We start from the raw sequence: 18,141 nt of genomic DNA on the forward strand, positions 1-18,141 counted from the left end.
ATTCTTGCTATTAAATGTTTGCAACTTTGTTTCTTAGTAATTAATTTCTTGTTTCTCTGTAGCTCAGGCCAGTCCAATCCAACCTTTTACTTGCAGAAGGGTTTTAAGACATATGTGCTTAGGAAGAAGCCTCATGGCCCTCTTCTGCCTAAAGCTCACCAGGTGAGTAACAAATTCCTTGGCAAACTATAAATGCATTTCATAGTTCATGTGCTAAAATTACATAACTGTGAGGAACAAATGTTTTAATTTAAGGACAGAGCCAAATGGCTCACAAATACCTTGGCTAAATTATCTTCATTCTAAAGGTTTCTGACCCAGTTGCAAATATGAAAGAAAAACTGGCTTTGTATATTTTTTATGGATTTTATTACACATTAATAAATAAGCAAATTTAAAGTTAATCAAACTTATCACCAAGCTAACTACTATAAACTACTATAAACACTTACTATACTAAGAATTAGTCAGTACATTATCAAATCAAGCTCACAATTAGAATTAATAATGATATGAACTGAGTCACCAATTAATCAAGTCATCAAAGTAATACAATAATCAAATCATAAGTAAGGCTCAGATTTTGCCACGGATATTTTTAGAAAAAATCAGGGACAGGTCATGGGCAACAAACAAAAATTCACGAACACCCATGACCTGTCTCTGATTTTTACTAAAAATATCCCTGACAAAATGTGGAGAGAGGAGGGTCTAGCACCTATAGCAGCTGGGGGCTCTGGAGTCCCCTTGCCCCCCGCAGCAGCTGGGGGCTCTGGGGTCCCCCCTGCCACGGCTGAGCCCATGTGGGGTCCCCTCGCTGTCCACGGTGGCTGGGCAGCCTGGAGGTTTTCTCCCCACTGCAGCTGGGTAGCTCCTGGGGGCCCACCGCCAATCGTGGCTGAGAGCTGCGGGCAGAAAATGTCACGGAGGTCTCTGGAAGTCACAGATTCTGTGACCTCCATGACATAATCGTAACCTTAATCATAAAACTACTACAGCACATGATCAATTTTTACAAATACAGAAACTTGAGGAGGCAGCCACCTGCTTAGCTCTGACCGCCAGTTACGGGGTCTTGCTCATGGCAAGGTAATCTATTGAACTGGTTGAATGTTTCAGAATCAGAACCAAACTTGTTTACCTCTCAGCCCTTGAAGCAATATTTAGACTCCTTCCAAAGTTCCTGTGTGCTTAGTGACTATACTGATCACTCCCTCTCTGGTTTAATTACCCAGTCTTTGATACAACAGCAGTCGACAGCTCTTACTTCTCCTGTAGAGTAGTGTGGTATTGCTGACACCCCTCACTGTTCAGGGCAACAGTCTAAGTTTAAAGCAGGACTGCCTAGAACTTGAATTAGGAAATGATTAATGTTGCTCACTACAAATGAACTCACATATGCATGCAATCATTTAAACACACATGTGCACACCTCAGAAGTGTTAGAGAATAATAATAATGGGGGCATCACCACCCAAGAAAAAGGGGGAAATACTTAAGGAAAAAGATGCATTCTTCGGCTTGTGTGGTCTTTGGCGTCTCATTGCACAGTCAGGACTGCAGATCAGGGGATTGGGTGATGTCATGTCTGGTCCGTAACTCGGTGCTGGCAAAGTCTTCTGGGCACTTAGGCCAGCATAGTCTGTAGTGGTCTTTGTCTTTAGTTGGCTGGTACAGATGGCACCAATTCATTAGAAGGCCTTGATATGTTGATGGCTATAACTTCCCTTGCCCACACTTATACATCTCACACATCTCCGTATTTCCTCCTTTCGCATTTCTTAAAACAAATGTATAGGCCGCTTTGCAACTGTCACATGACCCCTATACTGACAAGAAACTGGGGAACTAACAGTTAGTTGCTTTAACTGGCTGAAGGGTTGTCTTGCTCTTAGCAACTTTAACCCAGAGACAGAGCTGCTCTAGATGTTGTTAATATAAATCTGATTGAAGATAAAGAACATTAAAGTTTATACCAGGCCCAACTCTCAAGTGAGCTATTTCCCTCGCGCAACTATTGGCATAAAAATTTAAGTGTTGAATGTTAGAAATATTAGAAAATGCAATTAATTATTCAAATGCACACACCAGTAGCAGTGTTCTGTACTGCATACATAATCCAGCGCTTGGTGTTTAGTAGGGCACAGTGTTATATTCTGTGTATATGTAAAATAAATTTAATTAAATGCGTTTGAAGAATTTGAACATTATTCTGTACCTATCATACTATATTCTTCTTAGGTTGATAGAGAATATCATGTGCAGAAAGCATTATTTGCAGCTGGATTTCCAGTCCCTGAGCCCCTACTGTATTGCAGTGATGTTTCTGTGATTGGAACTGAATTTTATGTGATGGAACATGTACAGGTTAGTCAATACATGTTGTAGTTTTTTGTTTTGTTTTCTTTTTGGTTTTATTTCCATTGCAAGTGGCTTTAAAATAGCTAACATTTTATATGTTGAAATAAGAACCTTGATAAAATTTTTCAATCTTGGGTGCCTAGAATAGGACTCCTAAGCCCCATTTTAGGCACCTAAATAAAAATGCTTGTTTGTTTTTTTCCAGAGGTGCAGATCACCAATAGCCCCAATTTACTTCAGTTTTTTTAGGATTTATTTCTCGCTCGCAGGGTCATGTGTTTGGCTCACCATTCAACATGATCTTCTCAGGATGGTTGTTAGGCAGGATTACTGGTGTGAAAACCCTAGACTTATTAGGGGGAGCTGGTCCGGCTTTATGGTTGGTTAACTGTTCTCCATCCCAGGCCCTCAACGTTTCTGGGTCCACAGTGTTTTTTTGAAAGAACTGATGAATGCATTAGCCAACTGTTCTTCAAAAGCTAACAGAGTTCTAGTTCAGGCAGCAACTATAGGAATATAGGGCCGGTCTATGGACCACCTGTAGATAGGTCACAGAGGTGCCTCTTATTTACGCTGGGGACTCCTCAGATTCAGAACACTAATGTCTGTGAAGGAAACCTCCAAACCACATGCTTCCAATGTTCTATATTTTATTAACTAATCTAAATAAGCAAAAGCATAAACTATCTGTAAACAAATCAAATGACAAGAAAGTGGGTTAATATCAAATCATCAGGTTGTGTGTTCAGTTTAGGAGACAGATGAGTTGGGTGTTTGTTTGTTTTGTTAACCATGTTCTAATACTGCTTCCAATTAGATTAACTTTGAAAAACTTCCATCTTTGCTTTGGAACTTTTATAAAGTTGGAATTTTCTCTGTTTTGTCTCGAGCAAGAAGTTTCTTTTTAATAAATCTAGTTCCCTTAGCATTTATTTTTTCTCCAAGCATGTATTCACACTTGACTAAATTGGATAGCTCAGTTGCTTTTTTTTTTTTTTTCATTACTACAGTCCAAGGTTTTAGAAAGTAGAACAGAACTTGATGAAACACGTATGTTGACTAAACAGTATCATCTAATGCTTCAGGAAATTCTATTCTTTCACAATTAATTGGCAAAAATTAACCTAGTCAGTGCATTAGCTGTGTACATTTATTTAAACCATAAACTAGCTGGAAGTGAGTGGGTTTAGAGGAAAAATTTGTCTAGTCTTTCCTTTTTCCCCCATCAAAGGGCCCACAACAGAGGCAAATGATAGCCCCTCCTTCTCTCCCTCTCCCCCCAAAAAAGTAAGTGGATTACTTTAAACTATTTTTGAAATGTGAAAAATCCTTATTAAACTAGAGCTTATCATTTCGTTTTTCAATTTATACACTGAATTATTTTGATTCAGAATATTTGAGATGGACCCAAGAAATACAATCTGGATTTCACACACCTCAGAGTTTGAGGGTGTCTGGTTCTAGAGTTCTAGTTCAGGATCTACAAGATATATATTAAATTCACTGCTCAGGGAGATCCTGTGAGATTGGTAGTTTTTGGATTTCAGTGAGCAAGAGTGCCTTGACCTTCCTGGACAAGAAACAAATGGGCGAGGAAGAGATTACTGATGCAGTGACTGTTAATACATCATATGCATCTTGTGTTGTTGAGCTGTGTGACCTTTCCCTCCCCTCCTCCTTCCATCCAACCAAATATCTGATTTATGATGTCTTTAGGGTCGCATATTCCGAGACCTCACACTACCTGAAGTCAGTCCAGCAGAGCGATCTGCTTTGTATGTTGCTATGATAGAAACCCTGGCCCGGTTGCACTCATTCAGTTTGCATTCATTGGGTCTCCAAGGATATGGCAGAGGACCAGGATACTGTAGGAGGCAGGTAATGGTCTCAAAAGCCACTTACTTTGTAATACCCTTGAATGTTTCATTTGTATTCATTTGGTTACAACACTTTATATCAATGTCTTTAAAAATGACGAACATCTTTAAACTACTCAAGATTTTGGCTTTACCTAGTATCTTATAATTAGTTCAATTACTCTATATGTTATTGTGTTGATAAACACATTGATAAAGTCTATGGTCCTATTATCATCCTGTAGTATCCATTCACCTGTGTCACATCTCCAGATCTGGAATTACACGTGCAGTGGGATTTATATTTGAAATACAACAAAGATCAGGTCTATCTTTCAGTGTCCTTTCCACTTCCCAGAGGGTATTTAGTACAGATTTAAAGCTAATGAGCTACTCAGGGTATAACAACACTGTCAAAATCCAGAAGCAGGAATAGCACTCCCAAGATTAATTTTCATGAATTTGAATCACCTGTGCCAGCTGATATAGGGATTTGCTTTGTCCCTTTTAGAACAAGCTGGAAAGGATCTTAATCATGTATTCCCAGTGGGTCAGAATCTGATATGTTACACCAGTATAAATCAAGAATAACTTCAGGGGAGTTGCTGCGGATCTATTGTGGTGCAGCCTAGGTTAGAATCTGGTCCTAGGTTGTTTTTTAGAGAAAGTTTCCTGAGCTTCAGAAATGGAATTTGTATGTGACTATTTCTTTTTGTTTTAGTGTGAAGATGTGGAAGTATCAAAGCTTATTCAACAGTATTTCTGAGGAGTTGATCCATGGTGTTTGATTTTCTGTTGTACTTACTTTTGTAGCATATAGCAAGGTTATGAAACAAATATGCACTCAGCCTTCCACTGGTGATAGAAACAAAGGCCAAAGATTGAGAGGTGCAATTTTCTGCTATTTATTAAACCTTCTTGAATTCTCTTCTGTACCTTATTGGATCTCTAAGATAATCTAAAGGCCAAGGGCAATGAACAGAGATCAAAATAGCTTGGCTGGTATCAGAGGGGTTAAGGAAGCAGAAGTCCTTTGGGTGGCTGTAATCAGAGTGAGTCACTGGAAGTGACTGAGCTCCGAGGGCTTGAAAAAACAGAAACCCATGAGCAAAGGTGAAATAGAAGCTTAGAGCAGCTAAGCAACAGGCAGAAAAGTGCAGTGGGATGTGGTTTGTTAACTAAGAGCAAGTGATGCATTGGTGCAGGTGCAGGTGAACTGATGCAGCTGTGCCACTCTAGCGCTTTAATGAAGACACTCTAAGCCAGCAGGAGAGAGCTCTCCCATCGACATAGTTAATCCACCTCCCTGAGAGGCGGTACCTATGTCGGTAGGAAAAGCTCTGCAGCCTACATAGCACTATCTACATAGAGGATTAGGTCAGTATAACTACGTTGCTCAAGGGTGTGGATTTTTCACACCCCTGAACGATGTAGTTATACCAATATAGGTCTGTAGTGTAGACCAGGCCTAAAACCATAGCAGTGGACATTCAAAAGGGAACATAGAGGGCAGACTGAATGGGCTGGAGCAGCTGACCATAGTGGGCTGAAGAGCTAGAGAAAACATGATAGGAATGCATATGTACAAATTATAGTAAGTGCAAATCCTTTAGATCTAGCCAGTATTTGTCTTCATTTATGGCATTTTAAATGCAATAGGGCAATAACAGAATCAAGCATATTCCTGCCAGTTACATTTCTTCACCTTAGAGTTCTAATTCCCAGGCCCACAACTAGCTGCATGTGAGTGTGTCCCTGCACCTGTGCATAGTTATGACTGGAACATAATGTATTATTGTCTTTTAAATAAAATCAATTGGCTGTGTCAGCCTAGAGTTCCAAGAAGAGACAGAGGAAAAAAATGAGTGCCAAGAAGTTTACTGGTGAATAGAAAATCTCAACAATGGCCTTTGTCTCTATTTCCAGTGGAAAAATTGACTGTGCATCGTGTTTCATAACCATCTTGGCTACATATTCATAGCCATAATTATAAAAGTGAAGAGTAAGACCATCACAGAAAAGGGATGGTATATGGTGACAAATATTTTTTTCAACACCTTTGAATTATAACAAGTAAAAAGAAAATTTGAATGGCTCACTCCCTCAACTGTATAATGTTCCGCTTTAAAATAGCTGATGTTTGATTTCCCAGTTGTTTTACTTGTTCTTTATATTTTCAGGTTACAACTTGGAAAAAACAGTATGATGCATCTGCTCATGTAGACATTCCTGCTATGAACCAGCTGGCTGAGTGGTTAATGAATAACTTGCCAGCTGGTGATAATGAAGAAAATCTGATTCATGGAGATTTTAGAATAGATAACATCATTTTCCATCCAAGAGAGGTACCCCAAACATATACATACATATTTAATCATACTTCTTAGTTCTTGTTGTACTGTTTTCCTACCTTCATAATAGACATTGACAGGTGTTGCAGAGCACAATTTTCTTGAGATAAATTTAAGGACTGCTTAAAACAAATTCACTAACCTAACTCTGATTCATTAGACCTTCTTTTCCCTCTTCCCATTTTCATATCCCCCAGTGCAAACAATCCTGCTCCATTATTGTACTTGGAATATACAGCTCAAAAAGGGAATCATAAAATACACTTAAGAGTCAAGCATGTCCTCAAGTATCATTGATTTGCTCAAGTGCCTGATCCAAAGCCCGCTGAAGTCAATGGAAAGACTTCACATTAACTTCAGGTGGTTCGGTATCAGGTATTATCATAGGTATTATTATTAGTATTATCACAGGGCCAGGTAGCCCTCCTCGTAGACTAGGACCCCATAGTGATAGACTCTGTGCAAACACAGAGCAAAAAGATCTAAATATATAATATGCAATCTCAGTAAAAACAAGGGAGAAGAAAAAAAAAAACCTGTGAAAGTAAGACAGGCCCACTGACAGCAATTCCAGGTCCCAGGGCAGAACAGTCAGTGGGCCCCCGCTGGTGCCCAGCGAACTGCTGGGTGTGCTCTTCAGGCATGGCCAGGGCTTGCACATGCCTGCCTGGTCAGTGCCTTTGCTGCTGCCGGTATCACCCAGCATGCGCCTAAGAGCATAGGTGCCGACTTCCAGATTTCCCAGGAGATGCTCGACCCCCCACTCTGTCCTAGGCCCCTTCCCCTAATGCTCCATTCCCGCTCCACCTCTTCCCACCCCTGTTCCGCCCCCTCCCCCGAGGGTGCCCCCTATACAACTGGTGCCTCCCTTAGTGGGTGGGCACGCTCCAAAGGGCGGGTCATGTGTCTTCTAAATGGGAAGCATGTGTGGATGTAGTTAATTTAACTTGCTTGCCTTTATCATTCATCTGATAATTTTTTTTATTTATTTAGGCTCGTGTTGTGGCAGTCCTGGACTGGGAACTTTCAACCACTGGGCATCTTTTAGCAGATTTAGCTTATACTGCTGCATTTTACTTCTGGCCTAACACAATTAAACAGTTAGGCCAAGGGGGTACCTTGAGTTTTAGAGATACTGTAGGTAATTGTAATTTTGTTGGAATTAGTTTTTTAAAAATTGATTTCTATTTAGTTTTTTATCTTTATAAACAGTTGATAGACAAATATTAACCATACCATACTAAACTTGTAAATAACTTCCATAGTTTACTAACAACATGTTTATTACATTCTGGAAAACTATAGCTAGGAAATGTATATTTCAATATACTTACGTGGTTATTAATAGTATTCCTTTAAGTGAAAAGATATTTTGAATGCTATTTTTCTTAGAGACACTGCCAGAAAACTTAAGCCTAAAATTTAATCTTCATGTTAAAAGACAAGACAACAATATTATTTTTTTACTGACCCAAAAAATGTTCTGTTTATATTTGGTTGGAATATGAACTGTCCCCATTTGTGTTTGGCTCCCAAATATAACAGCATTATATTAGTGCATGAGAACCAGTATGTGACACTTACTAGTTTATTTTTGTTGTGTAAATTGAATATAGTTTGTAAGACTAAACAAGCAGGATAACTGGTAAAACGTTAATTAGAATTTAAAAACCAAGAAAGAGAAAAGTTTTGGACATGCTAAATATTCTGTATTGTTTTCCTAGGAATTCCATCACTTGAAGAATTGATTTCAATTTACTGTCGCTGCAGGGGTATTAGCACAGATTTACCCAACTTGCATTTCTTTCTTGCGCTTTCATATTTTAAAATAGCTGGAATATGCCAGGTAACATTTTCATTGATACCTAATATATGTTCTTATAGTTTTATTACAAATATCTGTAGTTTGGTAATGTAGATTAAAAATGTAAAAAATATTGAAATGTTATAAAGTTGAAAAGCTTTTGTAATTTTATTTATTCTTTTAAAAGCTGTCGCGTGTTTGCTGTCTGTCACTAGTAGCTGTTTGGGCTATTGTTCCCTTTATAAAACTACTGATCAGATGATGGCTAACTTCAGAATTTTTAAAACAGACATTAGCCTTTTTTAGATTTGTTCATTTTGGATATGATCACCATGGATGCTAGATGATTGGGGGGGGGGGTCCCTCAGGAAAAATCAAATACACTGTCCTTTTAAACTCTGAGCATTGTGGGCCCCATCCAGTGCCTATTGAAATCAACAGATGGGAATCCATTGACATCAGACGGCACTAGATCAGGCCCCACATGAACGTGTTTTTCAACTTTTATAATTATATATCTGACATTTGCACAGTAAATACTTGTCACTTGTGCTGTTGATTTTGTTGGTTGTCCTTCAGACTTGGACCATTAGTCTGTCTACAATGGAGTGAGTATTTTCTTTTTGTGTCTCAGTATCACTACTGATTGGGAAAGGATCAATGGCAATACTAATGTATTCAAGTAAAATGCGACCAACTTTTATATTGGAACACTGACTACTTCTTTTTATTGGGAATATATGAATTTAATTTTGCCCACCACTTCACACAGATTATCTGTCATATGGGACTCCAGTTTTAAACAGATAATTAAATCATACATGTCTATTTTATTTGGTTTTAGGGTGTTTATGCTAGATATCTCCTTGGAAATTCTTCTGCAGAGAATAGTTATGAGTTCGCTGAGATGGTGAAACCCTTGGCAGAAACGGGATTACTGCTCTCAAAAAGGTAAGAGCACTTGTTGGATATGTCTATGCAGAAATAAAAAAAAACCCAGCTGGCCTGGGTGAACTGACTTGGGCTCACAGAGCTTGGGGCTCCGTAGCCAAAAAATTGCTGTGTAGACATTTGTGCTCGGGCTGTAGTCCAAGCTGTGGGACCCTCAATCCTTGCAGCCCGAATGACTACATAGCAATTTTTCAGCCCTGCAGCCCAAGCCCTACGAGCCTGAGTCAGCTGACCTGGGTCTTTTATCCCTGTGTTGATATGCCCTAAAAGGCTTGGCTAACTCAGGTCAAACCTTTCACAGCTTTCTTATATATTTCTTTAAATAGTTATATATTCGTGTAAGGAAGTTTGTATTAACATCAGGAGAACCTGACCTTATTTATTTATTTTAATTTTGTTCCCTAGAACTTCTTTCACCAGTGACGCACAACCCAGCAGTACAGGAGAGCTGTTCCAGCAGACTAAAAAAGGCCAGGAGGTTCTGCTGAAGGTGAAGCGGTTCATGAAGCAGCACGTGTTTCCAGCTGAAAAGGTAGAAGCTTTTTCTTCAGGAAGTAGAGTGTGTTTGTGCAGAAATGCAGAGCTTACTTCACAGCTCACATCTTCACTTTGTTTAGGAACAGAGACAGAGCTTAATTTTGTCCAGTCAGTGATGATTGCAGATTATGACTCATTCTAAATCAGTATAGCCTTGGCAACAAAATCTAACCAAAGTATAGTCTCTGAATTAGTATTGAATGCTAAAGGAAGAATATTGAATGGAGGAAAATACTCTACTAATAACAAATACAATAGTGTCTTTCACAGTAGAGAAAAGACAGAACTCTGTTGTAGTGAGGGAGTGCAAAGGGGGTTCCTGATGTTGGACATAGATAGGTGCTATTGTGCTCTGACTAGCTCACAAACTGGAAGATGTTGACTGTCCACACAGTGTTACCATACAGGGCCTGCCTGAATCCTGGACCAGATTCTTTCTCCTTTAGCTTTTTGAGGTTCATGGTTCTTCAGTTCCGAGGGAGTGTTGAAAGCAGGAGATTAGGAGTTGATACTTGAGTTCCCAATGTTGCTGCTGACTTAAGTGTGATCCTAGGGATGTTGCTCAGCCTCTCTCTGTATCTATTTTTTTTCTCTTCTTACAAAGTTTTTTATGATAATTAATTGTTTGTAAAGTGCTTTGAGATCGTTAGCTGAAAGTAACTATGGTATAATCATTGCCAACTATCCTTGTTTAATGTGTCATCATGACTAATCATTGCATTACAGTATGCACTGTGACTAACTCCCTTACAACAGCTCTGACCCTCAGGACAATCTGCTTGTTGGGATTAAGTCTGAAGATCCAAGCCTTCTGAAAGAAGCATTTTTTTGACTAATACTCTACTTGGATATGCATTTTGTCCCCGTGATTGTTCTTTGCCTGCAGCACTAAGTTGTTTACTTTCTCTAGACTGGTCTCTTGTTTGGTGTGTGGGAGGTAACATGCCTTGCAACCAGGTTAATTTGATAAAAACGTTGGTGTCCTGCTTTAGTGATGTTGTTAGAAGTTAATGTAATATTCAGTAAAGTATTTGACTGTAAGTTCCCAGGACTATAGGATGTTGCTTCTTGTGGAGTCATAATATGCTACTATGAATGTTAGAGGCTTGATTGTGTCCCAGAGGGAAGAATTGCATTGGAGGATTGTTTGTCATCCAGGAAGAAGGCTGCTGTTCTTACCCCCCCATCCTGGGTGGAATGTTAACCTTGCCCTTTTTAGAAAGGGCTATGGGAAAGGTAAAGTGCTGTTTATATCTGATATTAAGTACACTTCTGTAATATATCAACATGCCCTCAGTTCCTAGATGTGTCTGACATTAATGTAGGCTTCAAAGCTGATAGTGGAAATGGCCAGAGAGGTCCATAATTATGAAAAACAAGATGATTTCTTAATGTACCTGCTCCAGATGAGTTCTTGTTTCTGAAAGATTTTGTCAAAGGTCAAACAGCCATCTTTTGGTCACAACTAGTTTTGTTTCTCTCCAGGAAAAAACGTGTTCTAAGGAATGTCTGTTTAACTAACAAAAAAACAATATTGAAAGTTTCCTACATAAACCTTTAAAGGAAATGTATGTTTGTTTTTGATTGTTTGCTACAGCTGGGGTTGGGAAGTCAGGACTCCTGAATTCTCTTCCTGAACCTGATTCACAGCGTGGCTTTAGATAGGCCATTTAACCTTTCAGTATAATGAGTCATTTAACCTCCCAAAAGTTGTTTGAAAGTGCTTTGAGATCCCTGAATAAAAAGCACTAAAAACTGTGAAATATAATCAGTGCATAAAAAAATTAGTCTTCAAAATGTCCCATAGAGAGCAACTTTTAGCATTAGGATTGCTATGAAGGGCACAACCGTATACAGTGCTAATATCTAGTGCTCCAGATGACTGAGTACACAATGAAAAGATCATCTGTTATTTAGAGAAACAGCTGTATTCTTCATGTTTCCACTTGTTGCATACTAAAATTGGATGACTAGCTTGCATGTTGCAATATTGCACTGGTAGTACTGTAGGTGCTGTGTCATCATACATTAAGTTTTATATAGTAGTTATTATTTCATCATGGTGTCATTAATTTCATATACAATTACCCTTCAAGAATACTAGTCATGACAAGTGCTTACTCAGATCTTCAGAAAATGTTGAACTTCACACACCGTAAGGTGTTTTAAATAGTATTGAGTCACTTTTATATCTGAAGTGAGGTGCTGTTTTGGCTATATTTCATGAGGAGTCTTAAACCTGTTTCATATGTGTGAGACATAATCAGATTGCAATTAGGGTTTTAATTTTTTTGTGTTTAACTATTTAACATATACTCTTGTACAATAAAGATGCACTTCTAGTATTTAATAGGAATTCATTGTGGTTTGTGGAGACTGGTAAAGAGGTAGTAGAAGACACCATATATTATTACTTTTTATTGTGTGTTTGTTTGTTTTGTTTTTAAGGAAGTGGTTGAGTACTATGCCAGGGATGAAAATTCACTGGACAGATGGACGAAACCTTCAGTGATTGAGAAACTGAAGGTACTACAAAGTGAATGTTTGCCTGAGTATTGCAGTGATGATGGAAATGAGGGAGTTGCTGCAATTGCCTAAGCAAATATTACCTAGAGTAGTTTACCTTTTAGATAATAATGTTTCTCTTATGCATATAAAATACAATAAGCTTTTAAAAAGGAAATGCAGTTTAAAAATACACATGGTAATGCAGTATTTCCCAAGGTTTTGAAAGCTCAGGAAAACAAAACCATTTGTGCCCCTTACAATCCTGCCATATGGTGGTGCTATGATAATTGGGCCTACAGATTTACCCTAATTGTGAACTCAACTCCAAGAAGTGAGCATAATTTCATAAGAGGTCACAATAACCCATAACAACAAATGCTGATGGGGAAAGACGCAAAAGCGAGACAGATTGAATTAGTCCAAACAAAAAAGCCTACTGATATAACTCAAGGACTGACATCAAGAGATGAGGGGAACCAGAAATCATTAAACCAAAATGATGTGTCAGAAAATAGGCCTAATTGGTGAACAAAATAAGAGGTCGGGCTGTTCCACCCATCACTCCTTTTTGGAAGAGACTTTGGGAGGAAAAATTGGCTGCTGAAGTGAGATTCACCATTATAGCTATCACCCCCGCCGTCTCATGGGTCCTTGGACCTCTTCATCCTAATCCCTGAGAAATGTCCTAACCAGAGCAGGCCAGAGAGAGGGAGCCAGATGACATTGCCATCTCTGCTGGCTCTAGCTAAATCCCAATCATCACCTGCAGTGTGAGACTTTGTCTTGCCCCATCCCCCCAAGTCCTTTTCCTTCCTTGCCTTATTTTATCTCTTTCTTAACTCTCTCCTTTTTCCTTCTGTCTGATAAGAGTCTGGCTTAGTTGGCCAAGACTGCATATTTGCCATACGTCTGAAAGCCTGTGACAGTGGCTGATAACACTGTGTGCTGTACCTGTATTTTTCCAGCAGTGAGATTGCAAGTGACTCAACATCAGAGATAGAAGATGCATTTTCTATCTTTGCTATTTCTTTTCTATGTGTCTGGCTTGTTTATCTTCTTAGGAAATGGAATCAGACTTTAATAACCGCAATGCCAGCTCCAGCTTGTCTCAACTAACTTCTCTTTTCCCCAAAAAAGAAGATTTATTACTATCTTAAAAACTGTCAAACAAGGGTTATTTTTTTCTTTTAAAGACACTCTCCAGCGAAAGAGAAAAGGAATAAGGATTGTTCTTGAAATGAAAGCCTTACTTTACATTCCAAATGCTTTAAATTTTTGTCCTGCTTTTCTATATCTTTTTAATAAAAGCTTAAAAGGATTTTAATGGTGTGTTTGCCAGGCTGAGGTCTCTGTATATCTAACCCTAAACCTTGTTTAAGGTTTGTTTAGCCCAGGTACTCCATCTAGACTTTTTTACGGTATGAGCGGAGTCTCAGAGCAGATTGTGTTAATCTTCATATTGGTTCTTCATCTCCTTTCTTACATGCTTTGAGCAGTGAAATAGTTAACAACACTGATATTTAAAGTGTGATCATTTCAGAAGTTAGCACATACCGAAATGAATGGGGAAGTTCACACCTCTCAGAGCTGCTATTTCAGGCTCTCTGCAGTCTCAGGCAGATGTGATTACATCAGTTACAGCTGGGTCACATTTTCAAGTCTTTAATCATAACCAGAGCAGCTAGAAACTTTAAAAAAGAGAAGTGAGACTGGAGAAAAAGTGGGAGACCTGGCTGAGGGCTTGTCTACACTGCAAAGTTGACAAAACTTTTGTCTTTCACGGGTACTTAAAGTCCCCCCCCCCCCCCCCCACGACAAAAGTTTTGCCGATGCAAGTGGCAGTGTGAACGCGGCTTTGTCCGCAGGAATGCTCTGCTGCCCGCGGGGCAAAAGTGCCGACAAAGTACCAAAAAAGAGCATTTACACACACTGACTTTTAGCGACAAGGCTGTGTCGACACAGCCTTATCGCTAAAAGCTGCATAGTGTTGACAAGCCCTGAGCTTTTCCCTTCCTTCCTTCCTTCCTTCTCCCACCCCAGCACATATGCAGGCATGAGCGCGTGCGTGCACACACACACACACACTTTAGAAAATGCTGTGCTTATACTTGAAACTGTTTTAATTGTTATGTTGACATGAATAGAATTCACGTCACACATTGCTAATCTATATTCCAGTTCTCAATTTTTAATAAAGCTTAAATAAAGTATTCACAGTGTCTTTAGGGGGCACCCTGATCCCATGATAAGGGAGGCCCTGCAGCACTGTGGAGAGGGAGGGAGAGCTCCTTTCTTTCCTTGTCCTGGGATTGGAGCATACCATCACAAAACAGCATAGTCTTGTACAGGGGTGATGTGTGCCGAAACAGTTATACATCTCCTCATTCAAATAGCATAGATTCCAAAAGCACAATAGGAAAACAATATACTACCGCACAAACCAAAACACATACATGCATGTGCACACAGTGAGTTATCGCCATTCTAGCCAGAATACTTCATGGAGCAGGCAGATTTTTTAACAGTTGTTCTTTTGAAGGAGCGTGTGGAAGCTTGGCATATGCTACCTAGGTGGTTATTCTGGGCTTATGTGGCTATGTGGTAGAAGTCCTGTAGTTCAGGAGTAGGCGAAGGAAACAAAGAAAGGGAGAGAGTGTGTGAGAGAGGTTGAGAGAGATGTATACATGGAAAAAGTTAGGGAGAGCTTGAGTGTGAGGCGGAAGCCTTAATGTTATGCCAAAAAATGGAATATAGAGACTCAGGAAAGGAGAACTGTAGTTGGGACAGCAAGATTGACTGGAGGGAGGTGAGATGGTTACTGAATCAGAATGTAATCTCAGAATAAAGATTCATTGTGCGTTGGTCTTATGTCTTCTGACAGGAAATGGCCAAAGCAGAGGGTCTGTGGAACCTTTTCCTGCCAGCCATCAGTGGTCTGAGTCAGGTTGACTATGCATTAATTGCAGAGGAGACAGGAAAATGCTTCTTTGCCCCAGAAATTTTCAATTGTCATGCACCAGGTTAGCAAACCTTCCCCCCTCCCCTTCCTTAGCCACCATTTTGTGAATATTTTATGCTGTATGAACTATGTATTGCAAAAAGAAACATTCTGATTGCTCCCAGATACTGGAAACATGGAGGTCCTGCATTTGTATGGGTCTGAAGAGCAAAAGAAACAGTGGCTTGAGCCTCTTCTTCAAGGGAAAATTAGTTCTTGCTTCTGCATGACAGGTAAATGTTTCTGCAGTTGAAAACTGCCCCTCCCCCCCTTGCATGTTTCACATCAGTGCAGAAAGGTGCAAAAACACAAGCTATTATGCGTTAATACCGTTTGCATTCCACCATTGCTTTGAACCTCTCTATGGGCTATCGACAGCCAGAGGGTCTAATTCTGCAAGATGCTAAGATCCTTAGTCCCCATAGTCACAGTAGTTGCCATTTCCCGTAGTTAAGATAAATAATAATCTATTTGCTATAAGAATATCTTCACTCTTGCTTTTTTATTAATAGCCAAACAAAATTACTATGCAAACAGGACATACAGTAAACTTACCCTCCTTTGTAAAGTGCGTTGAGATCACTGATGAAACACTGTAAATATGCTAAATATGGTACCACTTTAGCAGCTAATAGTGCTTATGTAATATTTCAAATATCAACGACAGTCCATATGCAAATCTTTCCTATGTTTGTGAAGTGTAATGTAGAAAATCAACACCAAAACATGATGCACTTCCTGTATAGCAATTGCTTATCAGTCCTTTTGGATTTACATTGTCCATTATGGCCAAAATTTTCAAACCCGGGTGCCTGAAATTATCCTCTCAGTGAAAATTGCTGGTGGTCAGCACACCTCTGGAAAAACTGGCACTTTTGATATAGGAGAGTATCTTTAGGCACCCAAGTTTGAAAATTTTGGTCAACAGGTTTAGGGCCAAATCCTGAAAAGTGCTAAGTGCCTCCTGCAAGTCAGCAGGAGTTTAAATAACAGGCTAGGATATAATACCTCTTATTGCTGTGTTCCCAAAGGAGAAGAGGTGTTTTCACCTAAGATTTGGAAGGAAATAGAATATTGATGAAGCAGACTGAAGGGAGGTTGTTCCAAACAGCAGGAGCTGCAAATGAAAGGCTGTCACTCTATCAGTGATAACATTCGATGAAGATCTCCAAGGTCACTAGCTTTAGGAGGATGTAGAGAAAGAGAAGGACCCAGATTTTCTGCCCTGCTCTGCTCTCTTGTAGTGCAAAGGGTACAGAAAGAATCTGTCTCACCTGGTGAGAATTCCTTTGTCATGAGGGTGTTCTCAGATGGCATAGAGTTTATACAATCCCACCCTGTCCTAAAATAGGGTTTGCCTGCATCTGGCACTTACCAATTAATCCTGGGACCAGCTTGAGAATTAAGGCACCTTAACTGGCTCCCTGACTGTACCCTGTCTCCAGCAATGACTGGGATGAGCAGAAAACCTGAGCCAAGGTCTGTGAGATAAACCAGAACAAGTCCACACAGGGTTTTAAAAACAACAAATTTGATTGGCTCTTGAAATTAATAATTATTTATCCAGGGCCCTTACAATTTATCCAGTCTTACAATTAAACAGACAAATGTTATAATTAAAGCTCTAATAACTTTTTAACCCATATTTTCATAGTGAACATTACAATTGTGTTGTTTTCAAAGCAAACAGTAGCTTTCCAATGACGACACAAAAGTTTCCACATGGCCCTAATTACGACTGCATTTTGAAATGCTTGGTCCAGAAGTGTTGAGAGGTTATTAAAGAGCATAGTGTCCATGTTTTCTGCTTTAGCCTTGAATTACACTTTTTATCCCCACCTCTTTTACCTTGGCTCCAGTTTTTTATTGTATGACGTTTGTATAAGCAAAACCAAAAGTAATTGTAATCCTCTCCCATAATATATGAATAATGGATCTAACTGCAAAACCATTGTATATGCTCATAAATGTGTTTTGTACAGAGCCCGATGTTGCTTCGAGTGATGCCACCAACATGGAATGCAGCATTCAGCGAGATGGAGATAGCTATGTAATCAATGGCAAGAAATGGTGGAGCAGTGGTAAGTACAGAACAATGAATTTATGCTTGAATTCCTTCTGAACATGGTGAAACAAAAATAATTTGCATTTCAGTTCTGAGAAGTTCAAGTGTCTCTTCAGTGACCAGGGTGCTGGATTGTAAAATACACCGCGACCCGATATAACACGAATTCTGATATAACGTGGTAAAGAAGTGCTCCGGGGGGGACGGGGCTGCGCACTCCGGCGGATCAAAGCAAGTTCGATATAACGCGGTTTCACCAATAACACAGTAAGATTTTTTTGGCTCCCGAGGACAGCGGTATATCGAGGTAGAGGTGTAGTGGGGAAAGTGATATTCAGGCTTGGTTTTAATACATGAAGCCCAAACCTTAATTCTGTTAAGGATGTGTGCTGTTGTTTGTACCCTTTTACTCTTTTTTGACCCTTTTAAACCCTTCCAGAAGTTACTTAGCTGACACATTGAGCTGCACTGTACTCCTCTAATGTATCTTTCCATAAGATGATCCATGTATTTTAAGCTTTGTCCTGAGGCTTTCTTCATATTTGGCAGCTTGTGCGTGGAATGGGGGTACTATGGAGAGCTATATGGGTTCTTATTTTAAGTCATGCTTCCCTGGCTGTTTCTTTAGACTAGGCTTTGGTGCTGATGCATTAGCCCTGGTCTGAACGCTTCCTGTCTCACTTCCTAGCTAGTTTTATAAGCTGGTGCAT

General features: G+C 39.5%; 1 protein-coding gene across 1 annotated transcript in view; it reads left to right on the top strand.

Moving 5' to 3' along the window:
- Positions 1–18,141, top strand: part of ACAD11 (acyl-CoA dehydrogenase family member 11) — a 59,394-nt gene that overhangs the window by 5,730 nt on the left and 35,523 nt on the right. The window contains exons 2-13 of the mRNA XM_054019673.1: positions 63–162; positions 2,242–2,367; positions 4,078–4,239; positions 6,398–6,562; positions 7,562–7,709; positions 8,293–8,414; positions 9,217–9,323; positions 9,729–9,855; positions 12,309–12,386; positions 15,250–15,388; positions 15,492–15,599; positions 17,349–17,447. Coding sequence (XP_053875648.1) covers positions 63–162; positions 2,242–2,367; positions 4,078–4,239; positions 6,398–6,562; positions 7,562–7,709; positions 8,293–8,414; positions 9,217–9,323; positions 9,729–9,855; positions 12,309–12,386; positions 15,250–15,388; positions 15,492–15,599; positions 17,349–17,447 — 1,481 coding nt within the window. The remainder of the gene's footprint in view (positions 1–62; positions 163–2,241; positions 2,368–4,077; positions 4,240–6,397; positions 6,563–7,561; positions 7,710–8,292; positions 8,415–9,216; positions 9,324–9,728; positions 9,856–12,308; positions 12,387–15,249; positions 15,389–15,491; positions 15,600–17,348; positions 17,448–18,141) is intronic.

The sequence above is a fragment of the Malaclemys terrapin genome, chromosome 2 (assembly GCF_027887155.1).
Source record: "Malaclemys terrapin pileata isolate rMalTer1 chromosome 2, rMalTer1.hap1, whole genome shotgun sequence".
Lineage (NCBI taxonomy): Eukaryota > Metazoa > Chordata > Testudines > Emydidae > Malaclemys > Malaclemys terrapin.